Source organism: Drosophila simulans, chromosome X (genome assembly GCF_016746395.2).
Source record: "Drosophila simulans strain w501 chromosome X, Prin_Dsim_3.1, whole genome shotgun sequence".
Taxonomy (NCBI): Eukaryota; Metazoa; Arthropoda; class Insecta; order Diptera; family Drosophilidae; genus Drosophila; species Drosophila simulans.
The window spans coordinates 18,345,575-18,365,687 of record NC_052525.2 but is presented as its reverse complement, the minus strand read 5'-3'; the positions used below and the strand labels follow the sequence as shown (position 1 = coordinate 18,365,687).

Sequence of the window (20,113 nt, the reverse complement as noted above, 5' to 3'; positions counted from 1 at the left end):
TTACTCTTTCAATAGTCGACCGATGACTGATCACGAATAATTCCAATGATCTTAGCTCAAGTAAGGAAACTCAACCGACTCGAAGGTGCTCTCAACTCAAAGGAGAGTAAAAGGAAAGCGATTGCCAGCGATAAAAAAAGGAGAAAAGGCACTAAGAAAGCCATCAAGACATAAAGTAGACAATCAGTGGTGGGCATTTTTAATTAAAAACTTCATTTTACAAGTGACTTACTCTCGTCGACAACACTCCATGCCAAATGACAATTGATTTGTGCATCCGCTTTTGTCTCTGGATGCCAGCAATCAGCCAGCTCCCGGCATGAATGGAAATTTAAAAGCCATAAATCTTGGGGATTTTATATCATCTGTAACTATGGCAACAACAGCGTTGCAATCAAATTAACCATCAAGAGGCAGGAAACCGTTCCCATGCTGCAGTGCTGTAACATAGCGTTTTTGAGTTGAATTTGTTAAATTAAATGGCAAATCAACAGATGCCTTCGAGAGAGAAGGATAAGCAACTGTAGTCACCATTAACAAGCTAAAAATGCAGGATCGGGGTCACCAAACTAATAAATAATCAACATAATATTAAGTTAACATGTGACCACATTTTGAAGTACATCACTTGAAAGTCACCTTTCTCCGATTGGAAAAAATTAGCAAATCGGGGTCACCATGTCAATTAAACTGGCATTTTATTTCCATTGCTAGGGATAGTTAGCATCTCGGTATCTATCCCTATCTCTTTCACTGTCCGACTCCTCCTCTCTTTCGCACGCGACCAATTCCAGCACGCGTCTATGACGAAATGTGCCTGGAAAATGCCTGTTTCTCGGCACTCGGATGCTTCGATTCCGATTCCGATTCCCCTTGCCACCTGTCAGCCGTCAGCGGCGGCTTAACAGCTTAAATTGTGAGCTGCTGGAGTTGGGGGAATGCTCCACATTGTCAGCGGACTCGACACCTTGGCAATGCGACAAAGGAGGAGCCAGGGACTTTAGTCCAACATAATTTGCTCCAAGTATTTCGGAGTCTGCATGTGTGAGATGTATTTATTTTTAAGGGCACTGCACAACCAAACAGGAACTTTGGTGAATCATATGGTTGTCAAATAATAATAATATATAATAATATCAAGTGTGATATTTCACTTAAGTTTAATAGTTGCATCAACTATTTAATTTAAAAATCAGAAAAGCTAAGGACGTGTCCTACTTTTAAACATATTTTTAAAGTCTATACTCGTACGTTTTCGAGCCATAACCGATCATTGTACCTTAAGATAATAACCCTTGAAGATAAGGCTTTATATCAGATATCTTTTGCTTTGCTGACTAGTGTAATCATCGTGCTCGACTGGCTCGCTGTTGACAATGTCGTTTGTCGCTGATATCTGGACGGCAGGTGCAAACAGACGCATTGCTGGAATTGCCTTTTAATTGTCTCCTCGCCACGCGGTTCCTGATGGCCTAAGCTTCTGGAGAATCGGCCGGAATGATGATTCTCTGCAGCGGCAGCAGAATGGGAAGCTGCGGATCAACAGGCTTTGGTTAATCTCCCGGAGCTCTTGGCGAAGGCTTTTCATCTGATTTGTGCCTGTCAGCTTGTGTCAAGGCGATTGAGTGTTGTCGCAGCCCAAGGAAATAAATACGAGCCTAAGTGACGAATGGTAAGGGCGAAGATTTCCATACACTACTTCAAGAATCTAATAAAAAGAATATAAATAAAATAAGAAGAAACTAAAAAAAAAGCACGTAGAAATGTGTACAAAAGTATGCTATAATATTTTTAGAGTCCAAAGGACCTGCCAACTAATTCCAAAAGAGGTTCTCCTTATATTTAACTAAATAGTTGAAGTAAAATTGCACATACATGATAGGCGATGTACTCGTTGGAAGGGTATATTAAAAAACCGAAGAAAACGAGAGGAAAAGTGCAAGTTGTGTAAATGAGAGCGTGACAAGATTTCCCGCTTTTCTTGCTTTCATTTCCCCGTTTTCGCGACGGCTGCTGACAAGTTCGTAGGGCCTTGTTATTTTTAAAGAAAACAACATCGAAGTATTCCATACCGAACTCGAAATGACTCCCGTCTCCGATTCTTCTGCCCGGCGGAAGATTTGCGTTGGCCTATTTATAGATGCCCATCGAGACGTTTGGACCGTTTTCACAGTTGGCTTCATTCACTGCCCTCCAATGCTCCTGCTCCTGCTCCAGGCCAATTGGAAAACAAATCTCCTGGCCTGCACGGCAATAAATTTGTTTGCCTTAAATAATGCATTAAGTTTGGTGTTCAAATCACACCATGTGATTTTTTCGAGTGTGGGAAGTGGCTCATTTCATCCGATTCCATTCTTTATGTGATTTGTTTGGATGCGTCTGGTGCAGACACGAACATTAACATCCACATTGCAACAGCATTTTCCCACTTAATTGCAACGAGCAGAAATAGCACATCGGGATCGGGATAGGGATTGGAATCTGGATCTATGTGGCGACGAAGAGGGAAATGGAGAAGCTGGGGATTCATTGGAGTGCTGGGCGTGCTTGGTATCAGTTGGATTCATCTGTCCAACTGCAATCCATCTGCCCGACGATCGCTTTATTTTGTACCCATGCTGGCATCTGTAAAGATTGTCTTCCAATTGATCAATTAATAGACGACTTGATCTTGTGCAGCATTCCATCAGGATATTCGATACCACCTCATCCACTTTCAAACAAAATTGAGTCCAATCGTTTTTTATTATCGCACAACTACCCCTACCCCATGTAAAGCCCATCAGGTCCTGCGTTTAGTGTATTGCCCAGTGTGTACAGTATAGCATTCCCATTACCTACTATATCTATGCATGTATATCCATATCTATGTATGCATATCTATATCTGTATATAATAAGTCCCATGGCGTTATGTCGACATTTCCGTGTCCTACGCCTTTCCCGCGAAAAGGGCGTCAGTCTTAAGTTGTGGCTTCCCCTTCTTCTTCAGTCCCACAAGCAGTTGCTTCAGCTGGATGATAGCTCTAGCCGGATTGAGGTGCTTGGGGCACGTGTTGGTGCAGTTCATGATCGAGTGGCAGCGGTATAGCTTCCAGGGATCCTTGAGAAAGTCCAGTCGCTGCTCGGTGGCCTCGTCCCTGTAAGCGAATCTTAGCACACTGGGGAAACTGGCAGCATCATGGCCGCACTCACCTGGAATCAATGACCCAGCGATAGGCCTGCATGAGGACGGCGGGGCCCAGATACTTGTTGCTGTTCCACCAGTAGGATGGACAGGAGGTCTGACAGCAGGCGCACAGGATGCACTCGTACAGCCCGTCCAGCACCAGACGATCGTCCACGGACTGCAGATACTGTGCCGAGCCAGCTTCCCGCTTCAGATCCTTGCGCTGCAGCCACGGTTGGATGGAGCGGTACTGATCGTAGAACTGGCTCATGTCCGGCACCAGATCCCGCACCACATACAGGTGGGGCAGTGGATAGATGCGGCAGCACTTGCTCTCATTCTGGTCGATGGACGACACGCAGGCCAAGGTGTTCGTTCCATTGATGTTCATCGCGCAGGAGCCGCAGATGCCCTCGCGACAGGAGCGCCTGAAGGTCAGCGTGGGATCCATCTCGTTCTTGATCTTGATCAGGGCGTCCAGCACCATGGCGCCGCACTGCTCCAGGTCCACCTCGTAGGTCTGCGTCTGCGGCTGATCCCCGGGCTTCCATCGGTAGATCTCGAAGGTCTTCAATCGCGGCTTCTTGGCTTTTACTGGGGGTGCAGATTTAGCTGGCGGAGGAGGTGGAGAAGGGGGAGGCGCTGCTGGGGCTTTGCCCGAAGGTGGCTTTCCGGTGGACGCTCCTCCGGGCTTGGCGGATCCGGCTCCGGCGGGGGCTGCTCCTCCCGGCTTGGCGGCTCCGGCGGGGGCTGCTTCTCCAGGCTTGGCGGCTCCAGCGGCGGCTGCTCCTCCAGGCTTGACGGCTACGGCGGGGGCTGCTCCTCCAGGCTTGGCGGCTCCGGCGGGGGCTGCTCCTCCAGGCTTGGCGGCTCCGGCGGGGGCTGCTCCTCCGGAGTACTGTCTTTTTGTGGCGATTCCTCCGGCGGCTGATCCTCCGGTGGCTGATCCTCCGAGCCCTCTTCCTCCTTTCATGAATATAGAATTTTCCATAAGTGCAGGTGACTATGACAAAGTCATTGACAACCCAAAAAGTTGTCAATAATATGCCCAAAAAATGGTGTGTGCAGAATACTCTTCACTTGCAACTCACCTGCTCCTTGTCCACCTCCTTGGAGGCTGGAGTGGGTGCACCGGGGTACCAGGGATATGGCGGATACTGCGGATACTGGGGCGGCGGCAGCCAGCGCTGGTCCGGGTAACGATAGGGTGGACATAGACGCCGCAGGACGGGAAACGGATTCGGACACATCTCTGTTGGCCGCCACGTAATTTCTAAGCAGCCACGTGCTCCGCTTACTTAGCAGCCGAGGCTGCCGGCGGATCAAATTCATCGGTTTTCGAGCGAATTAATGAGCGTTTTACAAGCCGGTAAAATGTGTACTTATAAAAATATATATGTTTTTTTTTTTTGTTGAGAGAGAATGTGTGCCGAGACGATAAGGTGTTGAGGTGTTGAAGTGTCGAAGTGTGTAGCCAAACTGAGGAGAAACCGGTGAAGTGCCCGTAATACGACTTGACCCTAGAACCACCGCCAGCTAGATTTGAAAATCTTTTTGAAATGAAAAGTTCAGCTTAACTGAGTAGTAAAACAGGCTGCTTTATACAATGTTTTGGATGCGTGGAATTTGAAGCCCCTTTTTTAATTAATTAACCGTTTAATGGACTCTAAATTAGCTTTGTATGCTTTTAAATCAACTAAGAAGCACATTATAAAACAAGAGAGAATGCTTAAATCGAAGCGGATGTGAGAACGCGAAATTTCATCATTTTTCTGGATAATTGATAGATATTGGAGAATAAAAAGGGAGTGTCAAAAAGTTTTTTTTTATTAAATCGATATAAATTACAAAACAAATAAAAATCTAAAAATATATTAAAACATTTTTCAAAAGTGTTGGTGTGGCAGTATATCACGGTAGGGGTGGGCGTGGCAACATGGGTCAACAAACATGCGCTATGTCTATTGTCTTAGAATCTTTATGCTTAATCTCAATCTTCTAGCTTTTACAGTTCCTAAGATCTCGCCGTTCATACGGACATGGCCAGATCGACTCTGCTATTGATCCGGATCAATAATATATATACTAATAATATATATACTAATAATATATATACTAATAATATATATACCAATAATATATATACTATATTTATATAGTCGGAAACGCATCCTTCTGACTGTTACATACTTTTCAACGAATCTAGAATACCCTTTTACTTTACGAGTAACCGGTATAAAAATGGATAACAAGTCAGATTGAATAACCCGGTTCAAGAAACTGTTGATCAACCGGGTAGATAAGCTGAACCGGTAAATCGATAACGAAACTGCAATTCAAACCAAAACCAAACTCTTTTTAAGCAGAAAATGACAAAAACATTGAAATAGAAATATCACAAATATTTATTATATTTATATTAAGATATTAATACAAATATATTATTAAATAATATTTGTATAAAGTAATATTATTAATTTTAATATTATTAATATTCATTTATTATTATATGTCACTTATAATAAAATATTATAAAATGAACATATTATATATGTAATAAAATTTTGATTATACAATAAATAAAACTATAATTATCACCAATATTTATTATAGTATTACTATGTTTTATAAATTTATTATATTAAATTTAGTCACAATTAAAAAATTTATATTTATTATATATGTAATTATATTTCATTATAATATACTATAATAATAAACAATATTCTCAAACTTATATTTTTTCGATCGCAAATCTATATGTACCGTCGTGCTGACTGTAACCGATGGTCGCGACTATCGATAACAACAACCACGAAGATGTAGAGGAAAATAGAAAAGAAGAAGAGTAAAAGAAAACGCCATCAAAATAGACAACAAGGCAAGTCCGCGCCTCCGAAAAAGGACATTATATCACAAGATACGCTGCAACAAGTTATAAGCCGCGTAGCCGTGCTGATTTTCGACCGGAGCACGAAGCGAAAGCAGCCAAAACGGAGGCGCGCAGGCTAGCGGAGATCGCGGCGATGGAGAAGAAGGCCAAGGAGTCGCTGCGCCGCTACAAGAAGGCCGCCCGTCACAGTGCGACGCACTCGAGCAGCTCGGACTCCACCTCGGACTCCGACAGCGGGAGCAGCTCGTACAGCAGCACGGACAGCGAGCAGGGCGTGGGCGGCGTCGGTGTGGGAGTGGGAGTACCTGGTGGTGCCGGTGGTCCCGGCGGCAGTGGTAGCGTCCACGGTCATCCCCATCCCCACGGCCATGGACATCATCCGCGCTCCGCGGAGCGGCATCATCGCAAAAAGAAGAGCTCACGGCGCGGCGGCAGCTCGTCCGGAGATGAACCATCGTCGTCGCGTCGCAAACGAGACAAACGGGATCATGTGCAAAAGAAGCTGGTAGCCAAGCGGAACCATATCAAACGGAAGCTGAAGGAAGCGCGCCTTAAGAAACGGGCGGCCGCTGCCCTCAGTGGTCACGTCCATCGTTCCCTGTCGCCGACGACGCGAGCCAAGCTGAAGAAGCTGGCTGAGCGGAAAAGGCTACGGGCTGCCAGCAAGGAGCAACGGGAGCGGGACAAGCTGCGCGTCGTCCAACGGGACAGGGAGCGAGACCATCATCGATTGGGCAGCAGCAGGAGTCCACCGAGCAGCAGCACTACCACCACCACCAAGATTCGCATCCACCAGGACATCGTGGGTAAGCGGCAAAAGAGTCCAGGTAACTACATCTAGTTATTTCTAAGCTCAACCCACTAATGTCTTAACCCATTAATGTTGCTTGACTTACAGGCTTAGGTTCTGGTCTTGGAGGCGGCAGCAGCAGCTCATCCGCGCGAATGCATCACCAGCTGATGTCGCGAGAGAAGATCATCATCCAGACCCGCGCACGTGGACGTACTCCATCCCTAGAACGGGAGCGGGAAAGGGAGCGCGAGCGAGAACGAGAAAGAGAGCGCGAACGCCACGATCTCTCTTTGCGGGAGCGAGATCGTCGGGATCGGGAGCGCGAGCGTGCGGAACGGGAGGCAGCCAGGGACAAGGAGCGCGCTGAGGCCCTGGCTCGCTGCCAAGAACGTCAACGGGAGCGGGAACGCTTGGCTCGCGAGAAGTTGCGTCGTCAGGAGGAAGAGGAGGGTGGTAAACGCGGTGGTCCTGGTCGAGACCTGGATCTTCCTCCGTATGGCAGCCGGGAGCGATCGCTGGACACCGTCGAAAGAGAACGAGAGCGCGAGCGAGGCGGGCGTCATGTGCGCGATAAGCGCGAGTTGGATCCCTACGAGCGTGAGCAAGAGTATCTGGAGGAACGACACGGACATGGGCTGATCGACGAGATGCGAAGGTATCGGCGCAGGGACATCAGTCCCCTGCCGGAGCACTATGCACCGAGAATGCGGGATCCGCGGGAACTGTACTCCGAGGAGGAGCGGGAGAGGTAGGTTTAGGGCCTGCACTTAACTATTCCACGAATAGCTGAAACTGTACCATTTTGGTTACTTTTTCTGTTACCTAGAACTTGGTTAACTAGGTAGCAGATAGTAATCCTTTTCTCATTAATGTTTATGGCCATGAAATCGGCATTACCTAATCCGCCGTTTGGGAATTCCTTATTTTAGGGCCTACAAGCGCGCCTATCTGGATGCCCGCTATTCCTCGCGGGAACGAGAAGCCTGGCTGGAGGCACGCGAGTTGCGGGAACGAGAGCTGCAAGGACGCGAGTACCGTGACCTCGAAACGGAAGACACCCTTTATCCGGACGAGCGGGAACGTCTAATCCGGGACAGGGAACGGGATCGGGAACGAGAACGCGACCGCGAAAGGGAGCGCAATATTGGAACCCGTGGCGACTTCAGACCGGAGTGGGAGCGCGAGTGGGAGGAGGAGGGAGCTGGTGCCGGCCCAGGCGGACCTAGTGGAACCCCTGGGCGACCGGGTGCCTTTGTTGGCGGCCCCAAGCGTGGCAAACCCCCAGCTCATGCGGGCGGAGGTCCTCCTTCGCAGCAGCAGCACCATTCTGCTTCGGAGCCTGACTGGGATGCGGACGAGCGGGAGCGAGAGCGGGAACGAGAGCGTGATCGGGAACGCGAGCGCGATCGCGAGGATCGACCGGAGACAGGAGGCGGAGGCGCTGGCGGCGATAGGCCATCTATCAAAAACGAGCCCGCTTGGTTGGAGCACGATCAGCGGGAAAAGCCACGCGGCTGGCAGCAGCAGTCGTCCAATTCTGGAGGTGATTGGCGAGATAACGATGACGCGCCGCCACCACCATCCCATCCGCATCCAGCTTCCCCGCACCACCATGTGCATCCGAGGGGCGAACGAGGATCCGGCAGAGGGTTCCGGCGCGGTGGCCACGGTCATGGCGATCACGGCGAGCGGCCCGGCTACCGATCGCATCCGCCACCGCTGATGACGTTGCCGGTGCAACCGCCTGGTGGTTACTCACGCGGATTTCCCCATAAGAGATTGCCTTATGGATCTGCCCGAGATGGCGGCGCACTGGGCGCCCGGGACGGCGGTCTGCCCGGATCGTCCACTTTCCTCAAAAAGCACACTCACGCTCCGCTGGTCTCGCCGACGCAGACACCGCTCCTGAATCCACTCCTCAACGCGGCCAAACCAAATGCTGCCGCACAGGCGAGTGCTGTTGCGGCGGCCACCACAGCAGTGGCAGCGGCTAAGGCTGCGGCCCAAAGCGCCGCCAATGCCACCACCAATCCCGGAATACTGGCTCAGGTGCGATTGATTTTCGTTTACTACGCTGCAGAGACATCGGATGCGGCCTATCATATCATTTGGCGGCTATGATTTCGTCTTTGTTTATAATTATGTACATGTGTTTATGTTAACTCAGTGCAACGTTCATCCATTCGAAATCAATTGTTCACCAACCGTTGTGCAATAACGTAATCATTTTGTCCAGCGGAAATGGTAAAACCATAAATTTCCATTAGTAATAAATTTCTCTTATTGTAATCCTCAATCGATGTTTAAGGTAAGCAAACTAAATACCGTGTGCATCAAGCAGGAAGATGCGTCCGAAGACTCGGCAGGCACACCCGAACTGGGCGCCCAAGATTCGCCAACCCAGAGTCTGAACTTGAATCAGTCTATGTCTTCTGAGGGAAATCCAGTTAAGCAGGAGCCCGTCCGCTCCAGCGCCGTCGAGGGTGAGCTGAGCGAGATTAGCGACAGCGATGACGATATTCTTAATAAGACGGACAAGGTGCGCCCCAAGAACGAGCTGCCCACGGAGCCGGAGCAGGAAATGGACACCAATGGGGAGGAGGTCAAAAACGAGGCACTCACCGATGTGTCTGGGCATCCGATCAAGGGCGAGGAGGGAGACGAGGTACTGGACTTCGAGGAAATATCCGATGGCGAACTCGAGGAGGATGCCCGCCACAAGGGTGAGTCATCTATGTATAAATATTTGTCCTATCCGATGACAATATGATTGCCACAATGCTTGTCAATTATTCAGACTCGGATTTATGGTCACATTTATTTGATGTAAGGTCAAGTGGAAATGATGCATGATGTAAAAAAAAAAAATGTTTTTTCCCATTCCATTCCGCAGGCATTGGCGATGCTTTGGGCGTGGACTGGCAGGGATTGATAGCAGAGACCCGTCAGCAGGCCAGCGATGCTCAGGCGGCCCAACAGGGCGTGGATCGCGGCACATCCGCCAAGCAGAGATGGCAGCCATACCGCGTGCTCCTCGACCTGGGCATATCGTTCGGAATGGCCGGCGAGGGCTACGCCCGTTGCGTCATGGAGGAGGCGCGCCAGCAGTTGCTCCAGGAGAAGGAGCAGGGCCAGCAGCGCGAACTAGATGGAGACGAGGAGCCTCCGGCTAAGATACCCTCGCCACTGCTCGACTATCGCGAATTTCTGGCCAGCCAGCAGCAACTGGAGCCACTGGCCTGCGTGCAGATGGGTCTTCGCAGCGCCGCCGTCGAGCGCCAGCGTTTGGTGGGCAACGTCTGCGGTCCTGGCAGCCGAGCTCTGAGTGCTCGCCAGGATTTGCGCTTGCGCCGCCAGCTGTGCGGCTTGCCGGCGCGCGAATGCGAGTTCCCGCGCAGTGTTCCCATCGTGGGCGAGGGACTGCGAAACCTGGCAATGCAGATGTTCCAGCGCAGGCTCCTGGATGTCAAATGAGATCCGATGCCTGGCGAGCCGCGGGAGCGGCGTTATCGAAAGCCCCGTCACTATCGACTGGATATACAGATCTTTATGGGCGGGGAGAAGGGCAAGGCGACGAAACGAGACCACTACTAGGTGGACTTTAGGAATAAGCATAAATTGTGAGATATAACTTGATTTCGATTATTGATTCAAACTTGGAAATTGCGGAAATTGTGAATTATGAATTGCATTATACAAATTGTAAATTATGAATTCATTATGAATTATACAAAATTGTGAATATCAACTGCATGTTTAAAATAAAAAGTGTCGTCCCAATAAACAGAGTGTAGATTCATTTCATTCCTGAGCTCGGAACTCAATAATGCCTTGCGGAAGTTCTGGAAAGGATGTGGTGCTTGTGGCAGCGACGAAAGGATGGGAAACACTTGGTATTTTCAATAGTAGATTTATTATATCGTCGTTGGAACAGTTTTATAAGAAACCTAGTGCCGAAAACAATGTTCAAATAAGCGTTACTTCAATAAATACATTCATAACGAACGGCTATCGTGTATGTTAGGCTATTCGTAATAAGCAACTCAGGCCAGGCATCGTGGAATAATCTGCGTACATTTTACAACTTAAGAGCTCCTAAGGATTAGCGCTACCCAATCTCCGGACCTAATACTAAGGTATGTATGTGCTGGGCTATCACATGCGATGGAAAAGCTGTTCGCAAGGAGCGAAGCAAGGATTCCGGACTTCCAGATTCTCTTATCGCCGCCAAATGAGTGAGTCCACCACCGATGTACAGTTAAGGTAGAGTATGTATGTAGTCGGTACTACGCGGATAGATAGGGAGGCCTATATGAAACACATGAATGCAATATCTATGTATGAGCACTTTTGGAGGAAAAGTCGGAAAATGTGCGGGTTCTGCTAGGAAAATGGGTAGAACAAATTGTTGCAGGCAAAAAAAAAAGCACAACATTTGGGTGAGATTTTGGATTTTTCTTGTTTATTTTAAATAGAATTGTTATTTTTGTTAATTTATACTTAGTTCTTGTTTGACTTGAAGTAATCATTGCCTTGCTCTCTCTCTCCCTCACTTTCTCTTTCTATCCCTGTTCCCTGTCTCTTTCGCTCTGATGCTGGATTCGAATACGCCCTTTTCTGCGCCCTGTTTTCAATGCATCTGTGTTTATTTAATTGTATTAAATGGTTTAACACTACAAGAATTTTTGTTAAAAGGCCAAAAACAAATTTCGTTCATACTCTCGCTTTTGCTTTGTCTGTCTAATGTTTCAATTACGATTTGTTTTTTTCGATTTTTAGTTTATTCATTAAGGTATATTGTGTTGCCTGTATTTTTAGTTGAGTTCATTTTTTGCAATGCAAATTTAAACGTACAATTTTCGAATTAAGATTTGAGTTTGTTTTTGTTTTTTTTGTTTTGTAAGATGTATGTTCATTCCATTCCCGCACGACTCCTTTTTTTTTCCATTTTCATGGAATTTTCTCGGGGTGTTTTTGAGTGGGTCAACGCTTGGCGTAAACCTTCTAATCCCCTGCGGATGCATCAAAATGGCTGCAGTTTCTTCTTCGAAACGAATCTGTTAGAGTTAAGCCGCTCTGCTTTTTGTTATTCCCTTTTCTTTTTTTAGTTTTTGTTAATATTTCGGTTGGTACGTTGTTAGCGGTTTTTTAAAATATTTTCAAATAAATACAACTTAGTGTGAAATAGAAACGTGCAATCGCGTCTTCTTCTGTCTACAACAGTGTTTTCTCCATCACAGTATGTCCATGGTGTACCATGCGACTCTGGCCCACCTTCTGCAGCGATTTTCGCTGGATCCCTTGGCGGCGTCAATTCAAGGAGGGCATATGGCCGTCGTGCCAGTTTATCTCGATGTTTGGCCACTTGGTCTGCAGGCAGGTGACCATCGGGTTCGAGGTGCAGACCGACTTCAGATCGCCTTCCAGCAAAATGGCCGTGCCGCAATAGTAGCGCACCTGCATAGAATACATAAGTTAATAAGCGCTCCGTATATAAATTGGCCATCACAGTGAACGAGAGAGATTGGCCGGTCCACTGCTCACCTTGTTGTTCTCATTGGAGCCCGGTATGCCGTTGTAGTGCATCAGCTCGAACGTATCAGGCGTGGAGCGGCTCTCCAGCGGGAAGAACTCGTCCATGAACGCATTTAGCAGTATAATGCCCAAGTTCTCCGGATCAAGACGCTTCTGCATGAGGGCGACACTGCAAAGGGCATCGATTACAAACCGTCTTTAATGAACGACATTAGGTTTAGCTTACTAGGCCGGCTCGCTGACCAGATTCAAGGCGACGAGGACTTCGCGCAGCATTGTGGTCGATATGAAATTGTTGCCCTCCGGGTCGTACGATTTGAAGATACGTCGACCAGTTTCCGAGGGCGTCTCTGGCGAGACAAGCCTCTTTTCGTTGCTGAACAGAACTGGGCAGAGATAAGAGGTCTGCAATTAGTAAGAGCCCACGGCGAAGGCGCACAAAGCGCTATCAAAAGGGGTAGATTATTGGATGACTCACCGGTTAAATGCGTATCGGAGCCCATCACCCATACGGGATAGCGTGGGTTCTTGAAGAAGGAGCCCACCGTGCAGTAACGCATTTCCTCCATCAGTGTTATAAAGCCGATGTCGCTCTGCTCACAGATGCCACGCAGCTTCAGTCCGCCAACGTCCTGCTCATTATCCCAGACATGGGCAACGGCTCGCCCAGTTAGCATCAGGTTAATCAGCGACTGACCGCCATAGCCGTATGTGCTGTGTATCAGGGGCTCCGACGTGTCCGATATATCGGCCGCAACCAGCTCCGAGCCCTTGGTGAGGAACACCGAGTACATGAACAGCAGCACGCCGTATGTGTGCGCCAGCTGGCCGTAGTTCTCCATATAGTAGCGGGCCACGGATTCGATATCCTTGAAGTGGATCGTGTGCAGGCGCTCGTGGAACTCATCCGGCGACACTTCCTCGTGCAAGTCCTGATCGAGCTGCAGGGCCTGGGACAACTTGCTGACCGAGGCGGGAGTGGCTTCAGCCGCCTCCTCCACCTCTTCGGAAGATCCTGCCGCTTGGCCTGCTGGAGCACATCCTTCCTCGCCGGCCGGTGAGCTTTTTTTGGGTGATCCAGCCTCTGTAGCGTTTCCTCGTCGGCGCAAGAGATGGACGATGCGGTAACGCGGCGCCCGACAGTTCTTCAGGATGTCACACAATGCCTGGATCAGCAGGTTCTGCGATTTGTCGGGGGAAATCTGAATAAGTGTGGAGATTAGCGTGGTACGGTACTCAAGTGGTAGAAGTTGACCAACCTCCGAGAGCTTGATGCCTGGCAAGTCCATGATAATAATCTTAAGCAAGTACGCCTGCACCGGCGCTATCACAGCACAAGGACCGCCCTGCTTCTGCACCAATGCAGACGGTTCCACTTTACTAAACTCGAATCCTGGTGAAGAAATTAGTGTAAGTAAAATAAGAAGATGGGTACTGCAATGTGAAAAGTGGAGGAGCACAAGAGGGCAGGTAGTGCGGAAACCTTTACCAGCCTTTATAAGGCTACCAAATCTTGTATTCATATTTACAATTGAGTGGGCTGAACAATATATTACAATATTCATGTCTAATGGGTTAATAATTGGGAATAGAAGCAAAAACAAAAGGTTTGATAAGAAGGAATAGTACTTGAAAGATAATACTCAATACTCAATAATAATACGATAACTTTGAACAAAGAGTATTAAAATTAGACTTATTTATCTCAAAATTTGATGACAGGTTAACTAACTAACTTTGTCTATAATCGTAGTTAGTCATTAAATACTATAACTACTCGTGGTATTAAAAAAAGTAATTAATTAATGCCCAATTATAAGAGTCGAGATATGAAAGAGGAAATAAAGACACGGAGTATTTACAATCTGCATGTTTGCTTCTTGACAGTAATGCTTTAGACATGACCTGGGATAAGTTTCTATTCTTAGCGAAAAGGAAACTGATTGTAGTTGGAAAAACAAGAGTAAATATGAATGAACATGACCTGGGCCAAGTTGAAGATAAAAGCGCCCATTCCAACTGGACGCAGCCTTGCCGAGCGCAAAAAGGGCGCGCTTTTTGCCCACAGTGGGTGGTGGTGCATACGATGTGCATGGGGGATGGGAAGATGAGGAGATGGGGAGATGGGGAGACGAGGCTGTTGATTGGGTGGTTACCTTGAGACCAACGCTTGAATACATCTTCGCGCACATTGTCGCCCCACAGCAACTGCTTGATTTCGCGCAGTTCGCGCATATCGGTGGCATTCAGCATCGGCTGCTTTTCCTGGTAGCTGGACGCCGATGCAGGTGCAGATGCAGATTGAGAGGAGGATGCACATGCACCACTGGTGCGAGGGCTGCTGCTGGCGGTTGTGATGGTGGTCGTCTTGTGCGATTCCAAGGCCGCCGAGGCCAACGTCATCGACGGTGACGACGCTGACGCCGCTGCCGTTGCACTTTTCGCCGTGACGGAGGATGAGGAATCTTCGCCGCCGCGCTGCTCCGGCACGATTTTCTCGTTCATCTCCGCTTAAAGATGAAATCAATGCTACACTGCTTTTACTGCTCTGCTCCGCTCCGTTCGTTCGCTCGCTCGCACGGTCGCTCCTCCACTGGTGGTCAGGTCCTACTCCTTCTGCTGCTCCTAGTCTTTGATTTCGGATTTACTATTTTAGCCCACCAACTTGGTTGGCATTTTTGGCTGGACCAGATGTTATTCGCTTCGCCTCACCAGATTTCCTATGTACAAATCTATTTAATAAATTTTATTTTTTCTTGGTTGATATCGATAGCAGGAGGCGTTATTTGGCACAGCCAATCGATTGACTAGTGCAACAGTGTGGGGCAGTGTGGCCAAAGTGTGCGCAAATACGTAAACAATCGATTGGCGGCTTGCAAATTAAACCCTAGCCATCAAAGCTTACTAATTTATAAACCTAGAGATTGTTTAATTTTAAGTTTTATCTTATACACCTATCTTTTGATAAATAAGTTAATGCAAATATTGCAAGTGAAACTCGTTGTAATATTTGAACAAGGCAATTTCTTTGCAAATTCAAAAAATGTACTAGATTTTGTGCAAATATCGATAACATAGATATCGGAGAATAGTCCTTTACAGAGTTGTCGCCCCATCCAAACAGAATTTAAGTTCGATATGAGAAAAACTAACTGTTTTTATGTTTTTTTTTCCTTTTTGTTCTGTTTTTTCTTTTTTATTTGAGTGTTTTTTTGTATTTTTTTCCGTTTCGTTTTCATTGTTTTAAAATGTGTTCATTTTATGTTCTCCCTTGCGGTGTATATTTTAATTTTCCTCGTTCATGTATCTGTATTATTTTGGTTTTCTTTAAATATAGTAGATATATTGCATATTAAATTAGTTAATAATAATGCGCTGCTCTAGCCCTCTCTTCACTCTATCTCTCTCCCTCACTAACTCAGCTTCTTGCCTTTCGGGCCATTTGAAAACGAATAAAATTCGAAAGAGACTGGTTCAAAATTTTTACATGGTTAAAAATCATTCATATACACTATATCTCGGTTCGTTTATAATTTAGTTCATTAATGGTCATTTCGGTTTTTTTTATTGTTGTATGTTTGAATATATAAAATAAGCTTTTTAATTTCCATTCTTGTTATTCGTTCTGCTCATCGATTCGTTATTTAATCATTTATGTATAATTAGTTATTTCCGTGTTATATTCTTGTTTACAATTTGTTGCTATTTTTTAGAGAAGATTTCGGTTTTCATTTAGTTTTTACTTTTTTCGTCTGTATTAGCTTGATTTTGGCAGAGTTCTTGTTTTCTGTGTCCTTGTGTTTCGTCTGTTTGTAAAAAGTTTTCAAGTTTACTTAAGAGAAACGTATTTTTTATGTTTAAAGCACTTTTGCATTGCTGGGTGTGGGTGTGTTGTGTCTCTCTGTGTGTGTGGCAATGAATTAAAGCTTTGCATTGTAGTGGTATTGGTTTCATGGGGCGTGGCTGGGGGCTGTGGCCGAATAGTGGAGACAGTTTGAAATTAAAAAAAAAAACTCAAAAAAGCCCGCCAGAATAGTGTGTTGCTTGATATTTACAGCGATTGGTAAATAAAACATGTATGCTTTTGTAAAATTAAAAATTCAATTAAAAATTTTTCGCTCTCCCAACTTTTTTTTTAATATTCAAACTTTCAACTCGCCGCGGCATCTCAGTGTATAAATATTTTCTGTTGCTTAATTTAATATTCTATTTTCCGCTTTCTGTATTTATTTTTATTTATTTTTTTTTTTCGTTAAAAAGAACACTTTTGTAGCGTTTCTACGATTGGTTTTTGGTTTTATTTTTTTTTATTTTCCGATGTCGAATAAAACGCTAAAATACGCAATGTAAATAAGTATTGTATATATATATATATATTTATATATGTATGTATATATTTTTTTGTATATAATAGTTTTTGCATGTTTCTGTAGGCGTATATATAAATAACGTCGCTTCATGTATGTATATATTTTATGTTAAACTTTGCGCGTTTTCCATTCGTTTTTTTAAACTTTTTTAGCAAGCAATTTATATATTTATATGTTTAATATTTTATTTTTACAGTGCAAAAATGTACAAAGAGCCATGAGTAGAGAAAGGAGCCAATGGGGGAATCCCCGGAATGGAAGTTAATCCCAATCCCTCGCTATAACTGCACATTTCCACGCTTTTCCTCGGTTTTCTCTCTCACAACAGGAAAATCATAGCTGCTATTCGTTTCACAAATGATAGAATTTCATAAAGCCTAAGTTCGATTGCTACAAAAAAATGGCCTATATTTATCGTGTATATGGTATATAATCTATATATTTTCGAGTGTTCTACTTGTAACTGTCTTCATAAGTTTTTAAAGTATGAGGTAATGTTTTATTTCCGACTTAAGATTAAATATTAATTTATGTCCGCTTCAATTTTAATATGTATCTGTAAATATATATATATATATATATTTATATATATATGGGAGTTGTCTATATTTGTATATATGTTATGTATGTGGTGCAGATCCAAACGGGAAGCAGATTCGCAAGCTACATAGCTGATATAGCCGCACTGCATCCACATCCCGTCCAGGTCCGGACGATCCAGTGCATGGCTATATACACGCCACGGTGCAAGGATAATTGTGGGTGCATGTCTTGTGGGGGGAATCGTGGAGTCCTACGACCAAGTTGGTGGAAACTGAATCTCGAATGGAATCGGCGTTACTTGCTAATATTGTTCTAAGATGAACCTAGTGTCAGTGGCAGTTGAATGATATGGGACAGATCTTCAAAAACCAGATTTTCGATTTCTACCATTAAAAATAAGGAGGTATGAACGTGCACGATTTCGAATTTTGAAATCTAATATTAAGCGGGAATTCTGTAGGAAGTGAAAACTTTTCCACTGCAGCTGACTGAAAAAAAAACTCCTTGGAGTTTAAACTTTGGTGTAGGCGAGTTGGTGATTTGGGGATCTGTGTAGTTTGGGTTCGTGGAGTTTCTAAGTTTAGTTTGGAAATTGGTTCACTACGCTTGTGTAAAATATGCGCTATATGTGATCTAAAGGCTAATCGGCTACGTTAACATTATGTTCGCATTTATTATTTTTATTTTAGATCGAATGTTGTTGGTTTGTTCGTTTTACTATTCAGTTATTGTTATTGAGTGGTTCGAGTCAATGGGCTAATGGTCTTCCTTTGTCTGCTAGTTGCGTTGCTATAGTTATATATTTTCCACAATTCGTTCTTCGATCGTTTGGTTTGCTAATTGGGGATTATTGTTATTTTACAAATATTAATGGCGAACAAAGCGAGAAATTGTCTGCCTTCTCTTCTAATTGGGTTTTGTTTCTTCTTGTTTTCAATTTTTTGTTTTTGTCACGGAAATAGTCAACTATATGGTAATTTAAAAACATGTTGTTAATTTTAATTTACAGATTGCGTTCGTTTTACTTTATATAAATAGATTAAGTTGCTCTCGGTATTTTTATTTTTGCTACGCTCTTTGTATAAAACACTGCCTACTAAAAGTTTACAAATTACGCGATTGCTTTCAGAACTCGAATCTGAGTCCGAATCCAAATCCAAATCGAAATCGAAATCGGCCTGGATTCGATGTAATTTCATTTATATATTCGCTTTATAATCGGTTTCTGGCTGCTCTACTCGTAATTATACAAAAACACAAGGGAGTTACAATACTTATATAAGACGTCGTCCGTATTTACAACCTTTAAGCGGGAACTGAAGCGATCCGGCTGCTTCGATACCAATCCAGGGATCCGATCCGGAATCCCGTGGAGCTCAGGCCGCCCGCACTCGAGGAATCTTCAGGTGCTCGCGATCGTGTATAACTAGTTATATTTATAATATTCATGTAACATTACTGAATCGAATCCTCAAGAAAGTGGCAGTTTGCTTTAGTTTTTCTTTTTTTTTTTGTTTGCTTGGGCTGAAGATCGGTTGCGTTGGATTGGAATGATGAGGATGGGATTGGGTGGCAAAACCGCAAAAGAAAGAATCAACTAAACTATAATAATAAGAAGGAAAAACCAAAGCTTTAGTGAACAAACTATGTGATCTGGAAGGAAAACCAAGAAAAATAAAACCAACATAGATTATTTTGTGTGTTTTTGTTTTTTGTTTCGTTTTTTTTTTTTCGATTTTCACTGCGTTTTGAAATAAATCCAAAAAACCATATTTATTCAAAACAGCACTGTTTGTATATAATAAAAAAAAATTGTTTGATCTTTTTTTTCGTTTGCTTTTTGTATCTTTTGTGTATTAATGGTTTAATAATAAGAATGTTTTATATGCGTCGATATAAAAACCATTAAAAAATAATTAAAAAAGGTTTTAAAATATAAACAATTTTGTAAAGCAAAATATATATTTTTTTTCGGTTGTTTTTGTAGTTTTTTGTTCTTTTTTTGTTGTTGTTTATTTTAAATGTAAAAATATAAACTCCTCTTCTGATGATTCAGCTAAACTCGTTTGATTAACCAACAAAAACCATTTTCTTTCAATAGTTGTATATCATAAAAAGTGTGTGTGTGTGTGTGTGTGTGTGCTTGTGTGTGAACATAATGATTTGCGTTTTCTAGAAATCGTTTCGATCTGTCTTTGCTCGGTAGTTATAAGGTCGGAAAAGACGGACACATATATGTGGGTCGAAGCAAAAGAAATCCTGGCAGTTTTTTTCGAATATTCGCTATCTATAATTTAGCTGTATAGACCTAGATACACATCCATCAGATTCAGCTGTTTGTGGGCGTGGCGCGTTTTCCCACATTTTTCAAACGTAGTAATTCTACACAACTGGAAATGTGAGAATACTTTAGTTGAGATCGTTTGCTAGTTGAACATTCAAAATTAACTGCTCAGCGAAGAATTTCTGGTGCATCGATGGGGTTTCGTGTTGGGTATTGGATGTTGTTGGTCAAATAAATTTGAAAATCCTAAAAAATTGCTTAACCACAGGTATTAATATGTATAGGGTATATAAACCGTTCTTTCTTTACTCTTACTTAAGATTACAAAATATATATATAGAAGAAGATGGGTATTCTTACGTTTTGCGAAGCTGATGTTAGTGAAAATTATTTAAAGTTAGGTCTAGGGATCGTAAGCATATATGTATAAGTCCGAGTTCTTTTTCATATAGCTGTCGGTGTAGATAACTATTTGATAGATCGTCTATAAATACGTTAGTTTAACTGAACACATTCTTGAAAAATCA

General features: G+C 44.3%; 3 protein-coding genes across 3 annotated transcripts; 1 reads left to right on the top strand and 2 right to left on the bottom strand.

Annotated features, from left to right (window-relative positions):
• Positions 1–2,726: 2,726 nt before the first annotated feature.
• Positions 2,727–4,657, bottom strand: LOC6726395 (succinate dehydrogenase [ubiquinone] iron-sulfur subunit). The gene is made up of 3 exons (XM_039296951.2): positions 4,260–4,657; positions 3,195–4,134; positions 2,727–3,139 (listed from the first exon to the last, which is right to left on the bottom strand). Exons 1-3 carry the CDS (start codon positions 4,498–4,500, stop codon positions 2,932–2,934), a joined length of 1,389 nt encoding a protein of 462 aa, XP_039152885.1. The 5' UTR covers positions 4,501–4,657; the 3' UTR covers positions 2,727–2,931.
• Positions 4,658–5,958: 1,301 nt separating this feature from the next.
• LOC27208328 (fl(2)d-associated complex component) lies at positions 5,959–10,638 on the top strand. Its single transcript, XM_039297587.2, has 5 exons — positions 5,959–6,888; positions 6,960–7,602; positions 7,784–8,903; positions 9,163–9,577; positions 9,748–10,638. The coding sequence occupies exons 1-5, from the start codon at positions 6,195–6,197 to the stop codon at positions 10,326–10,328; spliced, it is 3,453 nt and encodes a 1,150-aa protein (XP_039153521.1). The 5' UTR covers positions 5,959–6,194; the 3' UTR covers positions 10,329–10,638.
• A 656-nt stretch (positions 10,639–11,294) lies between these two features.
• Positions 11,295–15,237, bottom strand: LOC6726394 (ubiquitin carboxyl-terminal hydrolase MINDY-3 homolog). Its single transcript, XM_039297588.1, has 6 exons — positions 14,546–15,237; positions 13,649–13,782; positions 12,868–13,591; positions 12,616–12,775; positions 12,399–12,558; positions 11,295–12,311 (listed from the first exon to the last, which is right to left on the bottom strand). Exons 1-6 carry the CDS (start codon positions 14,892–14,894, stop codon positions 12,165–12,167), a joined length of 1,674 nt encoding a protein of 557 aa, XP_039153522.1. The 5' UTR covers positions 14,895–15,237; the 3' UTR covers positions 11,295–12,164.
• Positions 15,238–20,113: the final 4,876 nt, after the last annotated feature.

Excerpts from the sequence above, each read along its gene's own strand:
- LOC6726395 (XM_039296951.2), bottom strand. The coding sequence starts at position 4,500 with ATGAATTTGATCCGCCGGCAGCCTCGGCTGCTAAGTAAGCGGAGCACG. Across the intron at positions 4,135-4,259 it reads AGGAGGTGGACAAGGAGCAG|GAGGAAGAGGGCTCGGAGGA; the intron begins GTGAGTTGCAAG and ends TATTCATGAAAG. Across the intron at positions 3,140-3,194 it reads CGCTGGGTCATTGATTCCAG|GGACGAGGCCACCGAGCAGC; the intron begins GTGAGTGCGGCC and ends ATTCGCTTACAG.
- LOC27208328 (XM_039297587.2), top strand. The coding sequence starts at position 6,195 with ATGGAGAAGAAGGCCAAGGAGTCGCTGCGCCGCTACAAGAAGGCCGCC. Across the intron at positions 6,889-6,959 it reads TAAGCGGCAAAAGAGTCCAG|GCTTAGGTTCTGGTCTTGGA; the intron begins GTAACTACATCT and ends CTTGACTTACAG. Across the intron at positions 8,904-9,162 it reads ATCCCGGAATACTGGCTCAG|GTAAGCAAACTAAATACCGT; the intron begins GTGCGATTGATT and ends TCGATGTTTAAG.
- LOC6726394 (XM_039297588.1), bottom strand. The coding sequence starts at position 14,894 with ATGAACGAGAAAATCGTGCCGGAGCAGCGCGGCGGCGAAGATTCCTCA. Across the intron at positions 12,559-12,615 it reads CTGGTCAGCGAGCCGGCCTA|TGTCGCCCTCATGCAGAAGC; the intron begins GTAAGCTAAACC and ends TGCCCTTTGCAG. Across the intron at positions 12,312-12,398 it reads GCTCCAATGAGAACAACAAG|GTGCGCTACTATTGCGGCAC; the intron begins GTGAGCAGTGGA and ends TATTCTATGCAG.